We start from the raw sequence: 25,295 nt of genomic DNA, 5'->3' as shown, positions 1-25,295 counted from the left end.
GGCACGCTATTGCGCGTGCGCTAAGTCGCCCTGCTCCCAGAAAACCCCTTTGGCCCCGCCTTCCTGTTTGCTCCGCCCCCTCCGCCCGCCTTTTCCGGGGCTCGGCTCCAACCTAGCTCTTTCTTCTCAGTGCTGTACCCTCTCGTTGGAAAAGAGAAAAGGCACGTGGTGCCGCTCACCTTAGGAGAGTGAATCTAAAACCAACTTAGAAAAAAAAGTCTGGAAATCTATGGATGCCACCTCCGGAGTATCTGGAAAATACGTCATCTCTTGCTTTATCTTTCTTTCCTTTGCTAGGGCATTTAACACACAGAGTAATCAAAATCCTTGGTCATGATACATTGTCATCCGTGGTCCATAAATGACCCGGCTGGCGGCGTTGGCCGGGAGGGGGACAGCAGTTGTGGACGCCTGACCCTGCCTCAGAGAAGGTGAGTTCCGGCCCCGGTAGTGAGGGCGGCCCTGTCTTCAGGCCTTCCATTCCGCGGAGAAAAATGACTTTTTCTCTCTCTCTCCTAATATATGTATATATGCATATGTATACGTGTACACACGCACATACGTACACCTCATTATCTCATTCCTCATCTTCCAAAGAAATCATTACTCTGGTTTGTAGTCATCGTTTCCTTACATATATATCTTTATCACGTACATGTGTGGCTAAATAAAGTTTAGATTGTTTTTGAATTTCATAAGATTTAATGTCTTTCTCTATGCAGTATTCTAGGACTTTTTCACTCAACATGTTGAGGTTCATCCAAGCTGTTGTATATAGGTGTTGAGTGCAATATTCCACCCACTTTCCTGTTGATAGGCATGTCTCCTGGTGCACCGTGCTAGCGTTTCTCTTGGGTATCCTCTCCTTTCCTGTCACATTGCTGTTGTCTAATTTCAGGTTCTCATCATCTTTGTTAGAACCATGGCAATAGCTGTGTAACTAATATCCTTCTTCTGACTTCACAACTCCAGTCTCCTCTCCATATAGCTGCCAAACAGTTCTATCTAGAAGTCATCACTGGCTCTCCACTGTCTGTTGAGGAAGTCAAATGTGAGTTCTACCTGGCTTCTGTGTACCTCCCTGATCTCATTATCTTCCTATTGCTCTCACCTCCCCACTCTGCTTTCATTTTATGATTCAGCGACATTAAACATTTACTGATTCCTGTAAGTATCAAGCTATTGCATGACTCAACTTATTGTATATGCAGGTCTCTCTTCCTGGAATGTGCTCTTTCTAATTCCTAATGAACTCCTCCGCAGAAATAAACATTATCCTGAATTCAGCATTTCTCATTCCCATACATTTCTTTATAATTTTACTACATATGTACGTATCCTTAAGTAACATGAAGTATTGCTTTGTGTGATTTAAAACTTTACATAAATGTTATTATACATACTGTTTATTCCTTTGCAATTTGTTTTTTTCACTCACCGTTATTTTTTTATATTAACACATGCTGAGATGTGAGGTTCTAATTCATTCACTTTAACAGCTCTATGACATTCCATTATATGAATATGCCATGAGCTATCCATTCTCCTATGGATAGATATTGAGTTTATTTTCCATTTTTGCTTTTACAGGCAGTGCTACTTTGACATTCTTGTGCAGTCTCCTTGTGCATACATGTTAGAGTTTCTGTGGGGGTTTACTTAGGAGATGCTACTGCTTTTTAACTAGGAGGCCTCGATAACAGCCACCTCAAAGGGTGTTGTGAAAACATATGAAGTAATGTAAGTAAAACACAATTTCAAGCATTCAAACAGTTATTTTTGCTGTTAGAGTAGCTTTTGAATGTGTATGAAACACTAGGACATAAAAGGCAATAGTCTGGTGCCAGAATGGTAAGCAGAAAAATAATACGTGTGCTTCTGAGGCTCCCTCGATACTCAACAGATTGTACATGACAGCACATGTCATGCTTTTTCTTTATCTCCACATCTCTGCTCATGCTGTTGTGTCCTTGGGCCTGAAGGACAGGCCCTTGGGCCTCTGGAAGCCTTTCCCCTTTGCCTCCTATATCTCTCTCACCTTCTTTACACACTCTTCTGTAATCCCCTCTAAATGGTCAATGTCTTGAAGACAGGGCCTACATTTTATTCATCTTTGTATCAGGGCACTGAGCATAGTGCTTGATACTGTGCTGATAAATGCATGTGGAGTGAGTGAATTTAGGAATTCTTGGGAGGAAAGCAATTTGCAGCTAAGGACTTCTTGGAGCCAAGGGAAGAAAGATGAAAGCAAGCATACTATTTTAGTAAGAACACAGAGACCAGAGACAGTGTGAGGTTTTGTCAATGATGTAATTATACAGGATTTAATGGACTATTAAGGAGACAACCTGCTCCTGTCATCCTGGAATGTGAGTGCTAGATGTACACGAGAACTTTTTCTTTGATTCTGTCACTCACAGTGATTATGAAATGAATAAATGAATCAGCCAGTGAATGCACTTGGAAGCAGGGAGCTCTTCCTGGCCTATTTAACATTGACAGGCATTAAGCTATTATTAGTCTAAAGCGGGGTTGGCAAATATTTTTTGTAAAAGGCCAGAAAATAAATATTTTTTGGCTTGTGGGCCATATGGTCTTTGTTGCAAATATTCAGCTCTGTTGTTGCAATGTGAAAGAGGCCACAGAAAATAAATAGACAAATGAGTACAGCTGTTTTCTCATAAAATTTTATTTATGGTCACTGAAATTTGAATTTCATATAATTTTCATGTGTCACAAAATATTCTTCTTTTGATTTTCCCCCCAACCATTAAAGAAGTTACAAACTATTCTTAGTTCATGGACCCAAAGCCTTGTTGACCCTTGGCCTAAATGAACCTCAGCTCCAGATATAAAGGAGATCAAATTCGGTGTAAAGGGCTATCTTTTACTAAATCAAGCCTTAGAAACAATTTAAAATCTTGCAGCTCCCTTGATTTGCCACTAGATGGTGGTCCCCGCGGGTGTGTGGTTCAGCCAGCGGGACTTTCAACACAGGGGACAATTGGAGTTTTTCCTGGATTTGGTAGATCGGCTGCCGAAGTATCAACACAGGCACATGAATTGTCCCAGTGATTCAAAACTTATCACAAACCATTACTCTGGGTTTCATTTACATCTTCACCTTCACACTTATTTGTATATCTTCCCTGAATTGCAACATACCCAACTGAAGGGAATACAATCACTCTGTCAAGGCCTCAGATTATTTGCTCAAAGGCTCAGGACAATAATATGAATACAGGCTATGGTTAAAGATTTGGGGGCTGCATTATGGAAGCTAGGAACAGATTCTACCCAAGACGCAGGTTAACAAGTGGAGTTTATATTAAGAGGATACATGAAGCCCACGTCTAAGTCTTGTGATGATTCACTGATAAATCTCTCCAAGCAGCCCCCAGTCCTGACCTCTTCAAGTCACCTTCTTCTACCCTTAAGCTGTGCGCCTGGGGACCTGGCATTCCCCTTGCTTAGCATATCCTGCAACAGTTGCCTCACACCTTCTGTTGGGTGTGGGAGTACTTGCTAACCATAGAAATGTTCTTGGCGTGTGTGTGGGGCCTGAGGTGGGAGGGAAGTTCAGTTGAAACAGAGGGAGATAGAGCTATAGTGGTCCTTCTTGTCATCCTCTTGTCTGGAATCTCCCAACTCAGACCTCTCTCCTTGACTAGGGGTCCTTCGACTTGAGCTGTCTCCATTTTTCTCCCTTTCTCACCACCTTTATCCATACACACAAAGGAAATAGACTGGATGGCTATTAAAATTATAAACAATGGAAAAAGTTTCCATCTTCTTAGAGCAGAAAAGGGCTCAGCTACAGAAACATTATTGTGAAGGTCTGTAGAGCTCAAGTCTATGATCTTTTCTTTCTTTCTTTTTTTTTTTTTTGTGTGTGAGGAAGATTGGTCCTGAGCTAACATCTGCCAATCCTCCTCTTTTTGCTGAGGAAGACTGGCCCTGGGCTAACATCCATGCCCATCTTCCTCTACTTTATATGGGACACCTGCTACAGCATGGCCTGACAAGCGGTACATCGGTGCACAGCTGGGATCTGAACCTGCAAACCCCGGGCCGCCACAGCAGAGCTCGTAGACTTAACCGCTTATGCCACTGGGCCGGCCCCACAAGTCTGTGATCTTAACCACTACCCACATTGTCACATGGTTATGTCCACTCTGGCCCCTAGTTTTATCTCTCAGGAAATGCAGAATGAATCTACTTCCAAACTTCAATGTCTGAGATTGAAGAAAACTCGCATGTCCTTCCTGAATCTTTTCTTCTCTGGCTGAACATCCCCAGTAGGGCAATAAGAAATCCTTTCAAAGCTCTAGATGTACTTTTCTTGATGCCAAGACTAGCAGTTCTCAATGGAGGCAGTTCCATCACCTAGGGAGCATTTTAGAAATGTGGGGGAACTTTTGGTTGTCACAATGATTGTTGGGTGCTACTGGCATATTGTGGGCAGGGCCAGGGCCACCAAGAAGGATTTGGATACCTGTGGGAAAAAAAAAAAAACGGAGGTGGGGGTGTGCAACAAGGGCAGACGGGCAAAAAACTTTTACATAGGATTTTTATTAATTTGCAGTGTAGCAGGGCTCTGTGCCCCCATCCTCATCACCAGCCTGATAATTAGTGCCACCATCCCCTGTCTCATTGATCCTTGCCAGAGATGCTAGATGTCCTAGAAAGCAAGGGACAGCCTTATACATTGAAGAATCTCTGCTCATCCTGCACAGCCTCAAATATCCAGATGTGCATTTCAGGTATGTGAAAACCTTGTTTATGATGAGCTGAGTCTAGAACTCTGTCTTATATGTAATCATAAAATAGTTTTTGTAAAGTTTTAATATACTGTAAGTTTTTCAGAAATGCAACTTGTTAACTGAAGGAAGATTATACTTTCTTTCAATCAGAACTTGACTAAGAGTTATTTGATGTTTCAGAAAATCATATCACACACAACAATGTCCTGTGTGGTATCTGTGCCCCCAAATCAACCTACATTTACAGCTCTCACTAGCACAGTGATTCTGCTGAGAGGAGCAAACATCTGACCACTTTATCGTGTTTTCTAGAGTAGTTGTGCCCAAGCATATGCATAGGGAACACACTGACATATTTAATTTACAGTGCATATATATTATTTTATTATAAGTTAACTTTCATTTTATTTCTCCCTTATTAGGTTAGGTTAGTGTCTTAGACCATTCAGGCTGCAGTAACAAAATACCACAGACTCGGTAGCTTATAAACAACGGAAATTTAGTTCTCACACTTCTGGAAGCTGGAAGTCCTAGATCACGGTGCCAGCACGGTCTGATGAAGGCCCTTTTCTGTGTCGCAGACTTCTTGTTGTATCCTCACATGGTGGCAGAGAAGGGCCTAGTGATCTCTCTGGAGCGTCTTCTATAAGGCACTAATCCCATTCATGAGGATTCCACCATCATAATTTAAGCACCTTCCAAAGGCCTCACCTACTAATACCATCACCTTTGGGGATGAGGATTTCAACATAGGAATTTTGGGGAGGACGTGAACATTTAGACCATGGGAGTTAGTAATTTATGTTTTTTAGTTATGAACTAGTGAATTATGTATGAATTTCATTTCAGAGTAGCAAAAGGGATGTTATATAATATTTACTATAATGAGAGATAAGTATAGTACTTTATGTGTTAGCTTCCTATTGCTGCTATAACATGTTATCACAAACTTAGTGGCTTAAAATAACACAAATTTATTATCTTACAGTTTGGCCCTTTCCTCCATCTTCAAAGCCAGCAATATAACATCTTCAAGTGTCTCTCTGACTCTTACCCTCTTGCTTCCATTGTCATATCTCCTTCTCTGACTCTGACCTCTCTGCCTTCCTCTAGTAAGGATTCTTGTGGTTTCTTTGAGCCCACTCAGATAATCCAGGGTAATCTCCCCATCTCAAGATCCTTAACTTAATCACATTCGCAAAGTCCCTTTTGCCATGTAAGGTAACATATTCACACATCTGGAGATTAGGACCTGGACATCTTTGGGGGCCATTATTCTGTCTACCACATGTTAATAATGTAATACTTGTTGGTCTGATAAGGTTGAGACTCGCAAATATAACTAAAGCACTGGGCTTGATGCTCCCTCTCTCTTTCTGTTCTTGGGGCAGGTAGATTTCTTCCTTGACCTTGGCTTTCACTGGACCTGTTCCAGGGGTACAGTGTCTGGAGAAGAACAGCCTAATCCCTGCCAGGCTGAGCTGCTGGCCCTTGAGGGAAGGCTCTGGTTATTGCAAGGCCTTGAGTTGCCAGGCACTGTGGGTCCAGGCATTCATTTGAAGCTAACCTGGATTAAAGAACTCCTTTTTTTTCTTGGGAGCATGTAATGTTTACTTTTGGGGGCACCCAACTTTAAATGTCTTAAGTTGTTTTGCTCTTTGGGATACATCAGAAGTCACCGAGATATTCTCCAGCTCTAGGGGCTATGTGTTCTTACCTAAAAATCAGGATACACAGTCTGACGAAGGATTTTCCATCTGCTTCCAAGAGTCAGAGAAGTTTTAGGAGATGCAGTTTGGTTGAAGACAGAATTTGTAGCACATCTTGATAGTTCATGGAAGATAATGTGATAGAATAAATAAAATAAAATAAAATAGTTATCATTTAATGAGTTCTTTATGAAGTGCCAAGCATGTGCTGTGTCCTTTATACCTATTATCTCGTTCGACCCTTACAGCAATCCAGGGAGGTAGAAGTGATCGCCCTTGTTTTACAGGTTCTAATTCAAAGTCATAGTGGTGGGCTCAGAATTCATATGCAGATCTATCTGGCCCAGAAGCCAGTGCTTGTGAACTCCTACACTCACAGAGATCCAGGGCACCGGGTTCTTGTAAATAGATGTATCCCCAACACTAAAAATGTTACTTGGAAGATAAGCCAGAGCTCCAGATCTGCAAGAGTTTTTTCAGCTTCAGTGAGAGCTGCCTGGCATGAAGAATGGTGGCATTTAGTTTGGTGGGGATTTTAGAATTGTCTCTCCAATGTCCTCACTCCTGGGTAAGAAGAAGGACAGAGCACATTGGTATTTTCCTGGCAACAAATACTTGTTTAAGGGAGATTTGATACAAAGATAGAAACGGGGGTTTTTATTTTCAAGGCCTGCCTTCTGTCTCTACCAGTCTGCCTCCAGCACACCTGCATCCTCAGTGATGCCAAGAGCAGGGAACTCTCAGACATCCATACCCTGGTTGGGGTCCTGGGGGAGCCCCAGATAGTGTTGGAGAGGAGGAATGCCCCTTGGAGCCTAAATAGTACTGTTATGTAATATGCGAAAGGGGTCAGTTTAGCGTCTGCTGCTCTCTGCGAACAGTCCACCCATGGGAGAGGGAACTGGGGGACAAGGGGCCCATCTCACTTGACAAAGTGCGAGCCTGACTGCTGAAGGATTGCAGAGCAGCACACATCACCTTACCTCTTCTCTTGGACCATTTCAGCTGTCTGCTTTGGATTGACAGAGGCATCTGGCTGCTAAAAATACCCTACTGACCAAGTAAGCACTCCCTATTCCAACTACAGCTGAGCACAACTGCCATCCAGGACTGAGATTCTTCTTGCAAAGAAACTCTTCAGAAGTGTTCAGGCCCAATCCCAGAACCACACCAGCCCATGGTCATTTTCTGCTCTGTCAGCTTTGCTGGATGATGAATGAGACCCTTCCCAGATCACCGTGCCCTTGCCTGCCCCATCCCTGCCTCTAGGAAAAGTGGTGGAGGGGGAGGTGAGGACCCAGTGTCAAGAGGGGGTAGGGAAGGGGAGGTGCTTGTCCATTTATAGGCTTGCTCTTTGGGATGCTGAAGGTGTTGAAATAGCAGCCACGACAAGAGACTTGGCTCAGTGTTAAATATCTGCCGTGCTGCCTGAAAGACTGTGCGATGACAATAGAGAGAATGGAGAACGTGGAGGTCTTCACTTCTGAGGGCAAAGGCAGGGGTCTGAAGGCCGCTAAGGAGTTCTGGGCTGCGGACGTCATCTTTGCTGAGCGGGCTTATTCTGCAGTGGTTTTTGACAGGTATGAAATGTGGAGAGTTGCTTTCTTTTCTCCTGTTGGTTGGCTGGTGCCAAACTGTAAAATGCTTTGCTCTCAAAATCACCGGGAAAAAGGATAAAATCCAAGTGACCATTTTTAACAAAATGGCCCTTCTGGCAGCTAACTGTTTTCTAGCGTAAGTTTTTCTGCAAGGAGTCATTGCCAATGTGACTTGCTCTGGTCCCTGGGAGGGTTGTAAAGGTGAGCACAGGCTTTGGGGGCACTTTCTCACCGCAGCAGTGAGCATCGCTGAGTATGTGTGCTGTGTGTGGTGAGGGTGGAGGGCAAGGAGTGGAAGGTGGGTGTGGTGCTGTGGGAAACGTTTTCTCACAGAAGGCTCCATGTTTTTAGCTTCTTGGATATAATGCATATACTAGCGGATAAAGTAATGGCTGAGACTTTAAAAAAGTAGCTGTAAATACACGAGTAACACTGAAACCCATTTACCTTTGAAAAGTTGGAATATCACTAATGCAGCTGGAACCTCTTTTTACCTTTCCCACCCCCAATCCCAGTCCCCTCTGTCTTTCCTCAGAGGTAATCTGCGTTATGATTTTAATGTGTTTCCTTCTAGAATCTTCTTGTACTATTACATATATATATCTACACTTATCAAAATGTATAGCTGTATTTTTTTTTTTTTTACAGAAACAGCATCATACTTCAGATGTCACTCTAGAACTTGCTCTTTTCACTAAACAACATATTTTTGATATCTGTCCTTATGGGAACTATAAGCCTATAGATACTTCTTTTAAATCCTCAAAGATCTGTTTCTTTTACCCACCTGCAGATCTATCCATGTTGATCCATATGCTATATGGATTACCAATTTTAACTGCTATAAATATTCCATCCTATAAATATATGACATTTTATTTATCCATTCCCCTATTGACAGACAATTGATGGTTTCCAATTTTTAGTAAAAATAAACATTTCTGCAATTAAAATTCTTGACCATGAATACTTGTACACGTGTGAGATTCTTCTCTAGGATATATGGCTACAAGAGGAATTGCTGTGCCATAGGCTGGGCCGTTTTCTGTCTTAATGGGTTCTCCAAAGTGGCTCTATTAAATTCATGTTCTCATTTCCCCACAACCCTGTCCATACTGGACTTGTAGTGTTAAATCTTTATTTTTAAAAAACCTACACTGTGATTAAATTATGACAGTGTTCTCTGAGCCCACAGTTGGCATGACCTGCTTGACATTTATGTGGTCTGGATCAAGACGGCCTCTCATCATCTAGGCTTTGTGGTTGGCTCACTGTACTGACCATCCTGAGAGTGAGCACTGCTTTTCAGAGATAATTTGATTAGCATTCAAATTCTCTTTTCTTCTTGCCTACCAAGACCTTCAAGGAAAAGGCCGTGAATGGGGTACATGGCTGACTACCAACTGAGAAAGATAAGGGGCTCAGGTGACAGTAATAGCTCTTTAGAGGGAGCTTGCCTTACTTTATCAACTTACCTATGTGTGTGTCAGGAGTGGAGGTGAGTGCAGTTAAGGAGTCAGTTGGATTCAGAATTAAGACATAAAAAGCTAGAAACACAGAAACTCTGAACAGTGATCTTAGTGCTGCCACCAAGTTGCCACCTTGTATAGAACACCTCCGTTGGTGCCTCCAATTCCCCAAAAGCCAGTTTCCTTTTCAAGAATGTTTGGAATTGAGTGGGTTTTCCTTCCATTATAAAAGTAAAGCTTAGGAAGAAAAAATGTATCTTCGCACGAGGACAGTCACTCTTAACGTTGTCGATTTCCTTCCATCTTGTTTTAAAACATAGGTTTCATTTGTTTGTACTACACAGGTGGGATCTTATATAAACTATCATTTTTTGTATTTAATAATTTAGGTGTCTTCTGTGTCACTGTACTCTCTTCATAAACATATTTAACAGCTGCATGCTCTCCTACCACTCCTTTATGAGTGGACATTTAGGTTGTTTACATGTTTTTGCTACTATAAATAATTCATCATTCATTTGAAGTAATAACTACACAAATAACCTTGTGTACATTGCAGATAAAATGCTACATAAAATGTTATATTATTATTATAATAGTAATAAAGATTAGGATGACTGTGGTAAATAGTCTTTAAAATGATTGAAAAAAATCCAAAAGAGATACTTTTAAAAAGTGATTTACCCACACTTCTCACTGCAAAGATGAGGGGGCTGCTCTTTCTTTGGGTTACCTGAGACAAGCCCAGAGAGGCATCCGGTCCTCGCTCCCATTTTAGGCTCCTGGTGAGATGAAGCTACTATTGTTGAGAAACCTGACGGGGGAGGTAGGACTGAGTCACCCACAAAAGTCACTTTATAAAAGAGGCACATTCTAATCCGTGTTACTGCAAGCCGGGCTTACTGCCCTACCCTCCAAACACAAACGCAAGGAAAGATTTTATTTTCAGTTGAGCACTGCATTAAATGAAAATTAATTCTTTCAAACTATATATGATATGATATACATATAAATCTATATGTATGTGATAACAATAAATGAACATCCATGAAACCACCATCCAACTTCACTAGAATATTCCAAAATGTTTCATCTTCCCTATCTTCCCTATCTGTCCCCTTCCTGCCCCAAAGGTAACTACTACTCTGAATTTTATGTTATTTATTCCCCTGCCTTTTGAATAATAGTTTGATTATATGTGTACACATTCCTAAACAATATATAATTTATTTTTATGTTTTGTTTTTGATCTTTTAGACAAAGGTATAGTATTATATGTGGTTTTATGGCACTTGTTTCTTTCACTCAAATGTTTGTTTTATTATTCACCCATTTGGTTTTGTGTAACTAATAAAATGAATAAACTCTCTGTATGGTTGTGTGGACCACAATTTATTTTTCCGTTCTTCAGCAAGTGGTTGCTATGGACATTTTTGTTTCTATCTCTAGGTAAACAGATACATGAGGTATGAATCCTAGGAGTGGAATTATTGGATCATAATGGATGTGATATTCAGCTTTAAAATATAATACTTCACTGTGTAATGCTGACTTGCAAGTTTGAATTGTGTCTTTGCTAGAATAGACTTAGCATTCACAGCAATTATCCAGGCCCTTATGCTATAGTCCTTAGTTTGGTTAGGATCTCTTTAATTTTGCTGGTTGGAAAAACAGGTGGTCTGTTTAAAAATAAAGGAGCAAGAATAAAGCTGAGACAATCCTTTCAGGCCTGGCAAATATGTAGCACTTGGGCTACCATGATCCCTGGCAGACATGGCTAATCAATCAGGCAGTTCTTTCATCTTGAACTCCAACTTGGCCTTTCTACCAGGGTGCTCCAGGCAATGACTACCAATCAATCAAAACTAGTATTTAAAGGGAAGCCTATTTGCCATCCCTTTTAGGTGTTTTGGTTAGGTGCTGGAAAGGGATGAAGGTGAAGTAGGTGAGTAAGTCTAACTTACCAAGGAATTGTCTTTCACAGACATGGTCTTTTAAAGTGGATGAGACCCCACGGGTTGTGGATGAGCTATTAAATGTTGCTTTCTGCCGCTCTTGCTCTCTGCTCTGAGGGTTCCCAGTCCTGGGAAGGACAGTGAATAGGAACTCTGCTATACCTTAGCCCGAGTGATCTGCTTGCTTCTACACGAGGTGGGGCTAATCTGGGAATCCATGATGCTGTCTTGTTCAGATATATATATATATCTGAGCTTATATATATATATTAGCTCATTTTAGAAAATTTAGAAATTACAAAAAAATCAAAGTAAGAAAATAAAAATTCTTAGCATTCAGAGAAAATTACTATTAGCATTCTGGTATATCCTTCCAATCATTTTTTGCAAATATTATGCATATAAAATATTTTCTTGATCCTGATGATTTGTAGATGGGGTGGGGGTGGTGGGAGAAATACTACATTAAATGTATACCTTGATCATAAGACGCATCCCTAAATTCAGGATATTAAAATACGGGGTTTGGGGGGGAGTTTATTTTACAATGAAAGGAATATGACACAATATAGTATTTTGTCAATTTTAGGATAATATTTGATTTTAACATTTCTGACATCCTGATGTATCCTACAATGTATGGCTCATTATGGCTTAATAGGGAGCATTTTTATTGTTTCTTAATGGTAAATAAAAATGATGCATTTAGGGGCTGGCCCCATGGCTTAGCGGTTAAGTGCGCGCGCCCCGCTACTGGCGGCCCGGGTTCAGATCCCGGGCGCGCACAGACACACCGCTTGTCCAGCCGTGCTGAGGTGGCGTCCCACATGCAGCAACTAGAGGGATGTGCAACTATGACATACAACTGTCTACTGGGGCTTTGGGGAGAAAAATGGGGGGAAAAAAAAGAGGAAGATTGGCAATAGATGTTAGCTCAGGGCCGGTCTTCCTCAGCAAGAAGAGGAGGATTGGTATGGATGTTAGCTCAGGGCTGATCTTCCTCACAAAAAAAAAAAAATGATGCATTTAATAATTGACAACATTTTAGATTCACTGTAATGTATACATTTTTTCCTTTCACAAAAGTGAAAGTGTTGTGTAACTTGTTTTTTTTTATTTCACAATATGTTGTGAGCAACTTTCCAAACATTATTGTCCTTATAAACCATTTTTAATGCCTGTATAATATTCCTTTTGTTGACTGTTGTATATCAATTTTACAAGTGCCATATTTTGGGTATCAAGATTGTTTCCTACTTTTCCTAGCAGATCTTTCCATACATCTCTGATTATTTATTAAAGATAAACTCCTAGAAGTATAAATTTTGGATTCAAAAGACATTTTTAAGGCTTTTGATATAGATTTCTCAATCACTCCATCAAAGGGGATCATACCAATTTTTTCCCATAGCAGTATAGCATTTGCCTCCCCATCCCAACTGTGGCCAACGCAGAAATCTATCTTTTACTTTTTTGTGTTTTCCAACTTAATCTATAAAAACTTATTTTAGTATTATTTTGTTTTTAATTTTTTTATTATTAGGGAGGTGAAAGGTTTTTTAAAAAATGTTTATTGGTCATTACATTTCTTCTTTTGTGATTTGTCTATTTTCTCTTGATGCCCTCATTTTTAAATTATGTGTGTAGCTCATTTGTTTTTTACTCCTTAGTGTTCAGGACTTCTAAATTGTTTGAATTCTTTTGTATCGTTTTGGTTTCTTAGCCTTTTTGATTTCAACTCTTTTATAGTCCTCAATTAGTTTTGTCATTCTTTAATTTTTCGTGTTTCTCTTTTATCTTATTTTTAAGAACTATCCATTTTTTATCTTACATGTATCTTTTAAAATGATGTCTAAGCTTTGTTTCTTTCTTTTTCTTTTAGTTTATTTTTATTCCAGTTACTTATTGTCATTGCATTCTTTCATTTTCCTTTTTTAGCTTGTTTAGTTTATTTTATGTCAAATGGAATGAGAAGATAAAGGGCTTTAGTCTTAAGAGTGACTCAGGCCTGCAGCGAGGAGATTAGATCCTCATCTTTTCTCTGCTTGGTCTTGGAAGGACTCCTCAGCCCTCTGAAGTAGAGCCTCCATCTTTTCCAAACTGTAAATCAATCAGTTGATTAACCCAGTGGACCCGTGGACTAAGATCCACGGTGCACAATTGATCACAATATGAACAAAATCACATCATCACCATCACCATCACCATCATTATCTTCAAACAATACCCACAATTAATAGATACAGGGCCAAACTGGAATAGATTCAGAAGAATTGACCAGGTGAAGGAATTTGAAGCGTGTTTCACAGCAACACTGGAGAACTTCTTCTCCTAATAGCCATCTACAAATTAGGACTGTCAGTCATTTGCAAGAAAGAGGGTTCTGAACTTTTTTTTTTTTCAATTGACAGATGAGTGAGAACCAGGCACCTTGCGCAGAAGTTCCAGAGTCATATTTCAGGTCAGAATGGGGTGTCGGGGGGAGTGCTAGTCAGAGCTCAAGCCATTTAAGAATTTAGTAGGCGCTGGACACCCTTACCTTTAGAGGCACCACCTTGCAATACATCAAAATGTAGTTTTTGCTTACCACATCTGAATGGATTTTTATAACTTTGTTTTTGAAATTGTTATTAATTTCCATTTTGCATTTTTGTTTTAAAAAATTTTGGAACTATTAAAAGGTGTTATCAGTCCCAAACTTTTTCCTGGGCCACTTACAAACTTGTATGCCCCTGACACTGAGCCTCTGTTGCCTAATGGGTAGAACAAGGCTGTTGGTACTGTCTGGAGATGGAAAGGGCTGTTTCCAAGGTTGTATATTTCTTGGTGATAACTTGGCAGAGATGGCAGAGATGATGTATACACAGAGTCAGGCAATAGAGGGGAATTGGGTCATATGACCCTGAAGATCTCATGCAGCCTGAGATTCTATAGGTTGCATGATTTCTTCTACATGCAGAGGACTCCAGTGCAGCAAGAGAGGGTGCTAGGCTAACATAGGAATGGAGCTTGTTCTGATTATTATTTTATTTTAGCATCAAATTCAAGAAATGGCACAAGAATGGTGCTTGTGGGTAGTTCTAGGAGCCAAAAATACTATTTGATTATTCCTCTTTAACAGTCCCAGATATCTTGAATTTAGAGTGTATCTAGCCTATGGGTTCCTAACCTGGGTCCATGGATCCTTAGCTAGTGAAACACCTATAATTGGAAGATCATTTGTGTGGATGTGCATATATGCTTTTTATTTCTGGAGAAAGTTCATAGTTTTCATCACTTTCAAAATGGTCACCAACCCAGAAGAAGGTTGAGACCCATTGAATTTATTCAATCCTCTCTTACAGATGGGGAAACTGAGGCTTAGTGAGGTGAATGGCCTCCCCAAGGTCACACAGGGGTAAGTCATAGGGCAGGACTGAAACTTCTGGGATCCCGTCCAGTCATCATCTCTCACTGCCTCCCCCTCCACAAGTGGGCCCAATATTGCCGACTTAATTTTCTTTTTTCTTGTCAGTCCAATTAATAGTATTTAGTTGTAATAAAAGAAACAGTATCCATCCATCAATTTCAGAAGAATCAGAATCTGGTGCTGGGGCCTGAGAATGGTTAGATCCAGAAACTCACAGGTAAGAAACAGGAATGTACGTGTGGTTACACAGGAAAAAAAGTGCTTATAATAACAAACCAGTGTATTCGTTTCTTACTGCTGCTGTAACAAGTTACTACAAATTTTAATAGCTTAAACAACACAAATTTATTATCTTATGCACCTGGAAGTCAGAGATCTAAAATTGTTCCACAGGGCTAGGTTTCCTAGACTTTTCTAGCTTCTGCAGGCTGCCTGCATCCCTGACTCTATCTTTAAATCCAGCAGAGTAGCATCATCTTCCCCTCTGACCTCTTGCTTCCTTCTTATAAAGACCCTTGTGATTATATTAGGCCCACCCACATTATTCAGGATTACTTCCCCATCTCAAGGGCCTTAATCTTAATTACATCTGTAAAGTCCCTTTTGCCATGTAAAGTAACATATTCACAGGTTCCAGGGATTAGGACGTTGACATTTTTGGGGGGCTATTATTCAGCCTACCACAACCAGTAGTATAAATTTCCTATTAATCCAATTCATCACAAAAGATGTTAAGAAGGAGCAAGGATAGTGGATTTTTAAAAATTGTTCTTTAGATAAAAACTGGTCCAGCTCCTGAATGATTCTGTTTAAGGAGTCGAAAGTGCCCAGGAGATTATGTGCAGTCCTACACCACACAACAAAGTTTCAGTCAATGATGGACTGCATATACGACCGTGGTCCCATGAGATTAGTATCATATGGCCTAGGTGTGTAGTAGACTACACAATCTAGGTTTGCGTAAACACACTATATGACGTTTGAACAACAACGAAATTGCCTACGATGCGTTTCTCAGAACGTGTTCCAGTTGTTAAGCGACATGTGACTGTGTCTAAGTAAGTGGGTAGGGAAAAACAAAGACAAGAACAGGAGAAAAAGCAGAGTACTTTAAAAGAAAATACTGTCAGCTACGCTTTTTTGAAAATTGAACCAGTTATGAGCTTCTTCAGGGCCAGCGGAGACAGCTGGCCTTCAAGCTGGTGTAATTCGATGTGGGCCAGTGGGAATGCCAGGATTAGCCATGGTATATGCACAAACACACGTGTGGCCTTTAATCTGATAACAGCTGGTGGGTGGTGGGGGACAAATGATGCTATAAATGGAAATAATTTAATAAAGGGATTAGAGAAATTCCTGAACAGTTAGTTCAGAAAATGAATGAATAACTTTGTTAAAGTATTCAGGTTACAGCCTTAAACATTTGCACTTGATGTTGAAGATAACCACAGTAGATTTAGAAATATGTCTTTAATTTGATACTTTCAGCTGCAGAGGCAAGACATATTGATATGTCACTTGATCTGTTATGAGCTGTATTACTAAATTTTACTAAATAATCCTTAAATGCAGAAGTTTGGGAATAATTGCCTTTTAAACATAGATTAGCTCAAATGCCAGCTTCTCTGTGTAACGATGTCATCTTTACTCATTTGCAGCTGAAGATGTGTTCTGAGCATGGGAAGTGGGGTTTGATTGCAGCTAGAGCATGGAAAATGTGTACAGGTCTGAGTGCAGTGCGTGAACTTCGTCATGTGAATTGTGGCAGAGAAAATCTTGAGTATTACTATTTTAATAAAAGAGATATTAAATAGGCAATCTCTGGGCCTGATCTAAGGAACCAGGACCACCTAACTTCTTATGCCAAGGTATGTAATAGTGCCAACATGAATCCAGCGATGCCCCTCAAGGGTTGACATGAGCCATTTAAAAATGACATTAGGTAGATGGCATGGGGAAAAGAAAATGAGTGTACCAACTCTGGCCATGTTTCTCCTCTCTGCAAAAGCCTTCAGTGACTCCCCTTTGCCTGAAGAATAAGGATGTGCTACCGAGAGTTGGATTCCAGGTCCTGCCTAGTCTGGTCATCTTTCCAAAATTATTTCCCAATATGGTGCATCCTACAAACTCGTCAGCAGCTACTCTTGCCTCCTGTACATGCAGCCCTAACCCCCATGGAAACTTTGACTGATGCCAGTGACCCTCCATGGAAGTACCTGACATTCTCTGAGTGCAAGCTCTGCCCATGTTTAGAGGGTCAGAACAATGCCTCCTCCCCTCTTAGATGTTTGCCTTTCCCAATTCCTCGCCTCCCCCACCTCAGTGGGAGTTAGGTCTTCCATCCTTGAACCCTACAGCAAGTTACCAGCACTCCTGGATAGCATGCCTCACCTTACTGCCATGTGTTTATATTCCAGCCCAGCCTGGGGACTGCTTGAAGGCAAGGTTGCCTCTTGTTTGTCTTAAGGCCGTCTGTCACCTAGCGCCATGCAGAGCACGTAAAGATGCCCAATAAATACTTGTGAAAGGAAGGAAGGGGGAAAGGAAGGGAGAGTGGAAGGAACAAGGAAGGAAGGAGTGAAGGAATTTAAAATATTGTGAAGTTCTCTGGTTACTTGAGTTGAGGGGTGGGATGTTCTTTAAGACACATCCCCGCCCCTTTGAATTTTGAGGGGAGACCTCCTGGCAGGCTGAGAGTTTTTAAGCAGCCCAAAAAGCCAGGACTGTTAGTGTAGGCCTCTCTGGCTGTGTTTTCGGAGGGCTTGTCCACCTTGCAGGCGCCTTTTCTCTGCATTTATCTGTCCAGTAACTGGTGATTTCCATACAAGGAGCTGAGCAGCAGCTGCCTTTCCAGCCCTCTTGACTCTGACAGATGACATAACCCAGGACAGGGCCGCAGAGCAAGGAGTGAGTGGGGACCCACTGGCTGGGGCAGGGCCCACTCAGGGCTGCAGGCAAAGCAGGTGAGCTTGGTGGCCTCCTCTGCCTCTGTGCTGGGAGCAGCGCCAGGCGTCAGGGGCCCTATGAGAATAATATCCCTGTGGGGATAGTGATCACAACTATCCTAAAGTGTTGTTGCGAAGGTTTAACAATAGAGAATTGCTCAAAACTTCTCTGAAAATTGCAAAGTGTGTGTAAATGGGAGTTAATATCCTCTTTTGGGGACTGGAAAAATGGGACTAGGAGGAGAAATGAGACCTGCTGAAGGTCACCCGGCTAAGCCCGGAATCTTTCTTCTGGAATCCAAAAAGTGGTTTTTGGACTTCATGTCTTTTTGATACTTTCTCTCACTGGGGGAAGTAAAGAAGAGAGGGTATGTCTGTCAAGGAAGTACCCTTGCTCCCCTACAGGGGTTCTCTTCTAGCTGGGAGGCCTTCTTCTCTGCTGGCTGCTTGAGAAATAGTGGATGCTGGAGGAGAGCAGCAGCTCAGAGATCACCTCTCCATGTGACAGGTGGATGGTGGACCAGGCTGACGTCTGCTGAGTGCCCATCCTCTGCCAGGCTCTGAGCTGCTACTTTACACGCTAGTCCATTTAACCCTCAAAATCACCCTGAGAGTGGTGCGATTTTGGAACTTCTTTGTGATTTTCTTGCTTGAATTTTTTAAAATAGTAAATATGTTTCATTAAAAAGTAATAGTCATTAGTCTAAAAGATATCAAGATCTAGGTTTTGCTATTCCCATTTTCACATAAGGAAACGAAGGCTCAGAGAAGTTGGGGTCCTTGCTCAAGGTCAGAGCCAGTAGATCCTGAAATCAGGAGTTGAACCCAGCCCTGATTAACTCCACGTCTGACCTTCCATAATGCCCATCTGGCCACCAGTGAAGGGAGATGGAGACCAGAAGGACAGGCTTTTTTCTTTTAAACTTCCCATTCCTGCCTTCGTGATATTTCCCTGCATACCCCACAAAAGGAGCAGGATTTAGCTTTTCTCTTATCTCTACGTTCTAGCTACTCAAAGTTGCAACATCAGCATCAACTGGGAGCTTGTTAGATGTGCGGAATCTCAGGCCGCACCGCGGACCTACGGAATTACAACATGAGTTTTAACTAGACCTCTGGTGAGGTATGTGCACGCTGGAGTTTGAGGAGCCCTGCTCTGCATCAGACCTACTCTCTTCCTTCTTCCCAGTTCCAGCCTCGTGTATGGCTAAGCCTTAACTGCAAGTGAGGTGATGGAGAGGAGAGACAGGTCTGCCTCATCTAGATATAAATTAGGAGATAACTCACAACGCTTCTTGGGTTTCACCAATTTTAAAACTTGCCTCCAGGCCTTAGTAAATTGTAGAATGGAATATAAAACAGGTGTGTGAGCCTGTAGCGATTAGTTTGGTAGTTAACATTTGGAACCCATTATAAGAAAAAAAAATCATTTCACACTGATTCACATTTTCCTTTGATGAAAAAAAATTAAAAGTTTATTATAGCAAAGTGATTGTAAAGAATCTCGTGAGACAAAATGATGGTGAGATATTGTAGAACAGGTCTGGAATTGATTCAAGGCCTGATAATTGATTACATAAGTGATTGTTAAGGTCTCTCTATGACCCAGTCTGGGGCCAAGTCTATATTGCAGCTTGGGGCTCTGTCTCCAGCCTTCTCCTGGTCAAAGTGGTTATTAGTGACTTTGAAGACAGGAGGAGCATTCCACTGGAAATTCTTATGGACTTAATATAGCTACAGTTCATGGCAAATAGATTTTTCTATAATCAGGCTCTGTTAGAAATGTATTTAGTCAGTTAAAGGGAGCCTGGAGGCAAGTGCCAGGACAAATGTATTCTTTCCCTTTGAGCCAAGCTAGGAAAATTTGCCCTAGTGACCTCACAGGCAGTGTGGACTGAGAAGAGAGCAGTGCCAGAAGTCTGCTCCCTGCCCCCCCAGTGCAGGCAATAGGGGACATTATCTGCACAGATTTTAAAAACAGTAACAAAGCCAACTAAAAGTTGATCTGCTTTTTATTATCACCATGCACCAAGAATTCTAAACAATGTCAGGGATAAAATACTCTTCCACAAAAAAAAATCTACTTTGGTCTAAGTTCAAGACAATTGCTGTTGAGTAAACTTCAGAATAGCACATTTAAAAATTCTTTATCCTTTAATAAACATTGTCTTCTGTCTGGAAGTTAATTCAGAGGGCTCTCAGGTGTATAGTCAGCCCCTAACACTCGTGCACTCAGCGACATGTGTTTATTTTGAGAGTAAGTTCTTAAGGTTCAGAATTGTTTCAGCTTATGTTGGCCACAGTGCCTGTCTCCTATCCCTGTGATACCACATCCTCCTGAGTTTAAGTACATTAGAAATAAGCAGTGATTGTAAAGATGAAGAAACAGAACTTCTGTTATTCTAGGTGGCCAGCTGGAGTTTTTATTTGTATTTAAGATTTAAAACAGTGAGACAGTGTGATAGCTGTGAAGTGTGCTATTTTTGTTTGGTAGATACAAAGTCCAGTTTTCACATGCAATATGTATATGAATGTGAATATATGTGTATAAATAGAAATATGAGGATGTTATACTAGAATATTCTAAAAATGTCAATTTGAGTGTAAAATACTAGAGCAGTTCCAGTGTGGGGTTGTTCTCTGCTGGGTGCCCCTGGAGCAGACAGGCTTGCAGTTCCAAGTGACAAGTTCCAAGTGACAGCCAGCACGATGGTGCTTGCTTCTAACTGTTCCCTCTCCAGACCATTTCCTGGCTGTCCTCCCTTTCTTTCCTGCCTTGGGTTTGTTTCCTTCTCTGGGTCCTGATAACCCAGAGGTGGGCATCCACTCCTCCTTCCCCTTCCCAACCTAAGACACGTTCTCAGATTTGCAGGCGACTCAAAGCTTAGCATAATGATATAAATGAAGACAATAAAAATCCAAAATGATCTGGTAGTTTCAATCTGCCTTGAAAGCTATCAGATGGGGTAAAGGTGAAGACCCCGCTTTGGGTTAAAAAATTCAATGTCATGAGGAAATTTTGGAGAGTGATAGTTATGTTCATTATCTTGATTGTGGTGGTAGTTTCATAGGTAGATGCATATGTCAGAGTCTATTAGATTAAACATTTGAAATCTGTGTGGTTTATGTATGTCAATTATACCTCAATAAAGCTGTTTTAAAAATGCAATGCCATATGGACAAATGAAGGGAGACTGACTTGAGAAAGCTCGGGAGGTTCTAGTGACTATATTTGTAATTTGATATTAAATACATGTGAATTTTTTGCTAAAGAAGCTAATGGAAACACAATTTTCAGATCCAAGAAGTGTGAATAGCACCACACTTGGATATTATACTGTTTTGGGCACCATAATTATAAAGTGTTGTGACCCAGCGTCCCACCCTTGAGTGGCCAAGAGACAAGATTTGGAGCCTCTTTGGGATCCCGATTACTTGAGTTCTTCAGCAATCTAGTCCCTGCTAATGAACTTCACATTCCTACCAGAGAATGCAATCCTGACTTGAGACAGATGTGAGAAATTCATAGCTCCCCATCTCTAGGGGTTTGGAGATTCCACTAAATGGTCAGAGTCCTGTGTGAACCCTATATGTTCTGTTCTGCTGGGGCACTCATGACAAATGACCTTCTCAGTACCCTCTGTGGCATAGTTATGATGGGCTGAGAATTCTGTGCAATCCTAAGTATGTGAGTGTAATTCTACTCTTCCTCTCTCATTAGGAAAGCTTAAGGAAATGCAAGGGAGTGAGGAAGACGTTATTATAGTAATAACCTTGAATCTGCTCTAGCTTATAAATAAGCACTAACCTTTCATGCCCTTGAGTATTTTATGATGAGTAACAAATTACTAGCAATGTGCCTCACAGCAGATGGGACACAGCAGTGTGTTGAGTTGGCCACCCAGAGGCTGAAAACTGCCTGGACTCCAGGAAGCCCAGGACGTAGCTTAGAGCAGTAGCCAGTGCAGTACCCTCAGCTTGGCTTTCTACCTGTCTCCATCTCTTGATGCTGTTCTGGGCCCTTGGGCTGCTCCTTGAGCCTGACGACCTAGCATTGGCCCCTGGATCTTGCTTGATTGCCCTGCTACACTCACCTTCCTTTGGCTTCAGGGACCTGCTGTAGGCACACTGGAGACCCCAATTTCCAGAAACTGTGTTGTACAAGGAACTGTTGAAGGAGCTGGGAGTGTTTGACTTGGAGAAGGGAAATGAAGAGGAAACGCAGCAGTAGTCTTCAAATTCATGAAGGACTGATCCGATCAGGCTTGTTCCATTGGACAAGGATCCAGAGGGCCAAAATAGCTTATAGGAGTATGTTTTCCGGGAAGGCAAATTCAAGCTTAACACAAGGAAGAAATCTGCAACAATTAGGGCTGGCCAACAATGGACTAACTGTTCTTAGAAGCAGTAAACTCTTTCACTATGGGAATCCCACTACGGGGATGGACGCAAGGGATATCTGTACTTATAGGTTCTGTTGAAGATCTTCCTTCAGGCTCAGAATTCTGTGATTCTAAAAGTCCCTGTTTTCTTATACTTTTGAGATCCCTGTTTAGATTGTCAACTCTAACTTGAGTTTACACATCCACTTTCTCCCAGGGAGCTCAGGGCTTCCCTGCATATCGCTAAACTTGTTCTCACTTTTCTGCTTCAGTGGCCAGGATTTCTCTTTCCCACATTGCAGGAGTGTGCAGTTGGGGCCTAGAGATATTGTGAATCACACCAGATTTCACTCATTCTGGGTGTTAGTTTATGTCCTGAAATATGTTTCCTTCACGCTAACCTATGGTCTTTTCTGTTTGAGTGTTGGGTTTAGCAAGGGGAGACACCTGACTCTGATGGGAGCACTAGGAGGCTGGAAGCACAGGGTAAGGAATCTCATCTCCTACATCTCTCTCCCTCACCCGTTGAATGGGCGGGAATTATTCTTCCACATCACTTCTGCTCTCTCTCTGAGCCAGGAGAATACATCAGATAACATCAGTGACATTAGCAACTTTGTAATTCTTACTGTTGCAAAACACACAGAACTATCACATGTATCATAACATGTAGATCTCATTTTGTGTTAAACATATCATGTTTCATGTCCCATTATATTGTAGATAGTTATGATTTTTTATTCTTTGGGGAAAGGGACATTACACTTCAATGATGAGAAGGACACATCACACAAAATGCTCCCTTCCGTGCCACAATACCAATAACCTGTGACTTTTGGCAAGGGGACCTACTTCCTCAGCCTAGAAGAGTTCCTGGGCTCCTCAAGTGTCTTCTCCAATGTGTTCTAGGAGTAGTCTGCGCCTCCTCTATCATAGTGCTCCTTATGTTGCATGGTGATCGCAAGTTCAATCGTTCTTCTGGCAACTTGTGGTATTTCCAATGCCTAATACATATAGGTCATAAATCTACACTTGCTGAATTAAATTGAAGAGCTTATATGCAGAGCATAATAGTGTCCCTTATGTTGGGTTCACTTAAAAATATCTACTAAAAGAACAGCTACAGGGCCGGCCCCATGGCTTAGCGGTTAAGTGCACGCACTCTGCTACTGGCGGCCGGGGTTCGGATCCTGGGCGCGCACTGGTGCACTGCTTCTCCGGCCACGCTGAGGCCGCGTCCCACATACAGCAACTAGAAGGATGTGCAGCTATGACACACAACTATCTACTGGGGCTTTGGGGGGGAAGAAAAAAGGAGGAGGATTGGCAATAGATGTTAGCTCAGAGCCGGTCTTCCTCAGCAAAAAGAGGAGGATTAGCAAGGATGTTAGCTCAGGGCTGATCTTCCTCAAAAAGAAGAAAAAAAAAAAGAACAGCTACAGGCAGAAGGGATCTTTGGAAGCCCAAGCCCCTCATTTTGAAAAGTGGGAATCTGAAGCTTGGAAAGACAAGGATGGCCCGCCGAGCCACTACTTGAACCCCAGTCTCCTGACGACTAGGGCAGTGCCATTTCCACTGTGCGCCCCAGTTACGTGTTTTCTCTTTCCATTTCCAGCCTTGTTAACTTTGTGTGCCACACCTGCTTCAAGAGGCAGGAGAAGCTCCACCGCTGCGGGCAGTGCAAGTTTGCCCATTATTGTGACCGCACTTGCCAGAAGGATGCTTGGCTGAACCACAAGAACGAGTGTTCAGCCATCAAGAGATACGGGAAGGTGCCCAACGAGAACATCAGGTCAGAGCCAGGCCCCCGTGGGGCTGCTTGGGATTCCCAAATGTCAGGCTGGGGGTGGAGGCAGTGACAGCATTCCCAGGCCCAAGGAAGCCAGGCTGAGTGCAACTCAGGAAGGAGCCTCGGAGAAGCTGGATTTGGTCTCTTCTGTGCACTCCCTTCAGGTCTAGGAGCCTGTCCAAGAGGGAGAACAGGGTGTCTACAGCAGCAGTTCTAAGCCGCACTCACTGGCTGGGGCTGGCTGCAGACCCATTCTGTGTGGTTCCCTGGTGTTTAATTTCTTTTTTTGGTGAGGAAGATAGCCCTGAGCTAACATCTGTCACCAATCTTCCTCTTTTTGCTGAGGAAGATTGGCCCTGGGCTAACATCCGTGCCCATCTTCCTCTACTTTATACGTGGAATGCCGCCACAGCATGGCTTGATCAGCGGTGCGTGGGTCTGCACCTGGGATCCCAACCTGCGAACCCCAGGCCGCCTAAGTGGAGCGAGCGAACTTAACCACTATGCTACTGGGCTGGCCTCCTGGTGTTTAATTTTAAAAAAATTGATATGCTAATGTTAAAAAATAGTGAAATTTCACATTAAAAAAATTAATTTTTCTGGCTTCTCTTGGAAAAAAATCTGAAGATTTGGCAAAACGAGCTGGAGCTCAGTAGCAACCCTCCCCCCCTTTAAAAATACAGAGCTTTTCAAGTCACTGCAGCCCTGCCAGTCCCCGTGGCTGTACATGCAGGTCTCTGCACCCATCACCCCCAAGAGGCATTTGCATTTGCAACAATTAGTGGCCTCCCCCAGGGGCCATAACCAGAAATCTCAGGGCCAGTACGTGGGGAGCCCCAGTTCAAGAGCTCCCAAGTCCTGGAGGCTTCTCCAGGTAGAGCCTGATGCTAGGCTGCAGGTAGGAGCTTATGAAGCAGGCAGTGGAGAGCAGAGGCGATGGGGAAGGTGAAGTTGGAAGCATTGTCACTGTGTGTGTAGGGTGTGAAGTTTAAGTACAGAATGGAATCGTCATATCCTGGTAATTTTTAGGAAACTGCAAGATGAAATGGCTCAGTCAGCCTCCCCATCCCCTTTAGTTCCATCTATTGAAATCCTATTTCTTTTCTTTTTTTTGTAATTTTATTTTACTTTTTTAAAAAATTCAGCTTTCAGTATAATTGACATAAAATTGTAAGATATTTAAAGTGTACATCATGATGATTTGATATATGTATACATTATGAAAGGATGCCCTCTATCTAGTTAATTAACACATCCATCACCTGACATATTTATC

At 41.9% G+C, this 25,295-nt stretch overlaps 1 protein-coding gene across 7 annotated transcripts in view; it reads left to right on the top strand.

Annotated features, from left to right (window-relative positions):
• The first annotated feature begins 55 nt into the window (after nucleotides 1–55).
• The window catches only part of SMYD1 (SET and MYND domain containing 1), a 47,575-nt gene continuing 22,335 nt past the window's right edge, over nucleotides 56–25,295 (top strand). Inside the window, exons 1-6 of one of the 7 annotated variants that reach the window (XM_087436454.1) lie at nucleotides 329–431; nucleotides 1,591–1,740; nucleotides 4,668–4,763; nucleotides 13,906–13,955; nucleotides 14,839–14,891; nucleotides 23,846–24,022. In XM_087436454.1, the coding sequence (XP_087292580.1) occupies nucleotides 14,839–14,891; nucleotides 23,846–24,022 (230 nt within the window). In that variant the 5' untranslated portion in view covers nucleotides 329–431; nucleotides 1,591–1,740; nucleotides 4,668–4,763; nucleotides 13,906–13,955. Of the gene's footprint in view, nucleotides 432–1,590; nucleotides 1,741–4,585; nucleotides 4,764–4,784; nucleotides 7,534–7,840; nucleotides 8,053–13,905; nucleotides 13,956–14,838; nucleotides 14,892–23,845; nucleotides 24,023–25,295 lie in introns of those variants that run through there. The other 6 variants (XM_087436453.1, XM_087436455.1, XM_087436456.1 and 3 more) reach the window with 6 other exon arrangements.

The sequence above is a fragment of the Ceratotherium simum genome, chromosome 11 (genome assembly GCF_057802395.1).
Source record: "Ceratotherium simum simum isolate JZ-2026a chromosome 11, ASM5780239v1, whole genome shotgun sequence".
Classification (NCBI taxonomy): Eukaryota; Metazoa; Chordata; class Mammalia; order Perissodactyla; family Rhinocerotidae; genus Ceratotherium; species Ceratotherium simum.
Note: the sequence above shows the minus strand (reverse complement) of the source record. Positions and strands in the feature narration are given on the sequence as shown.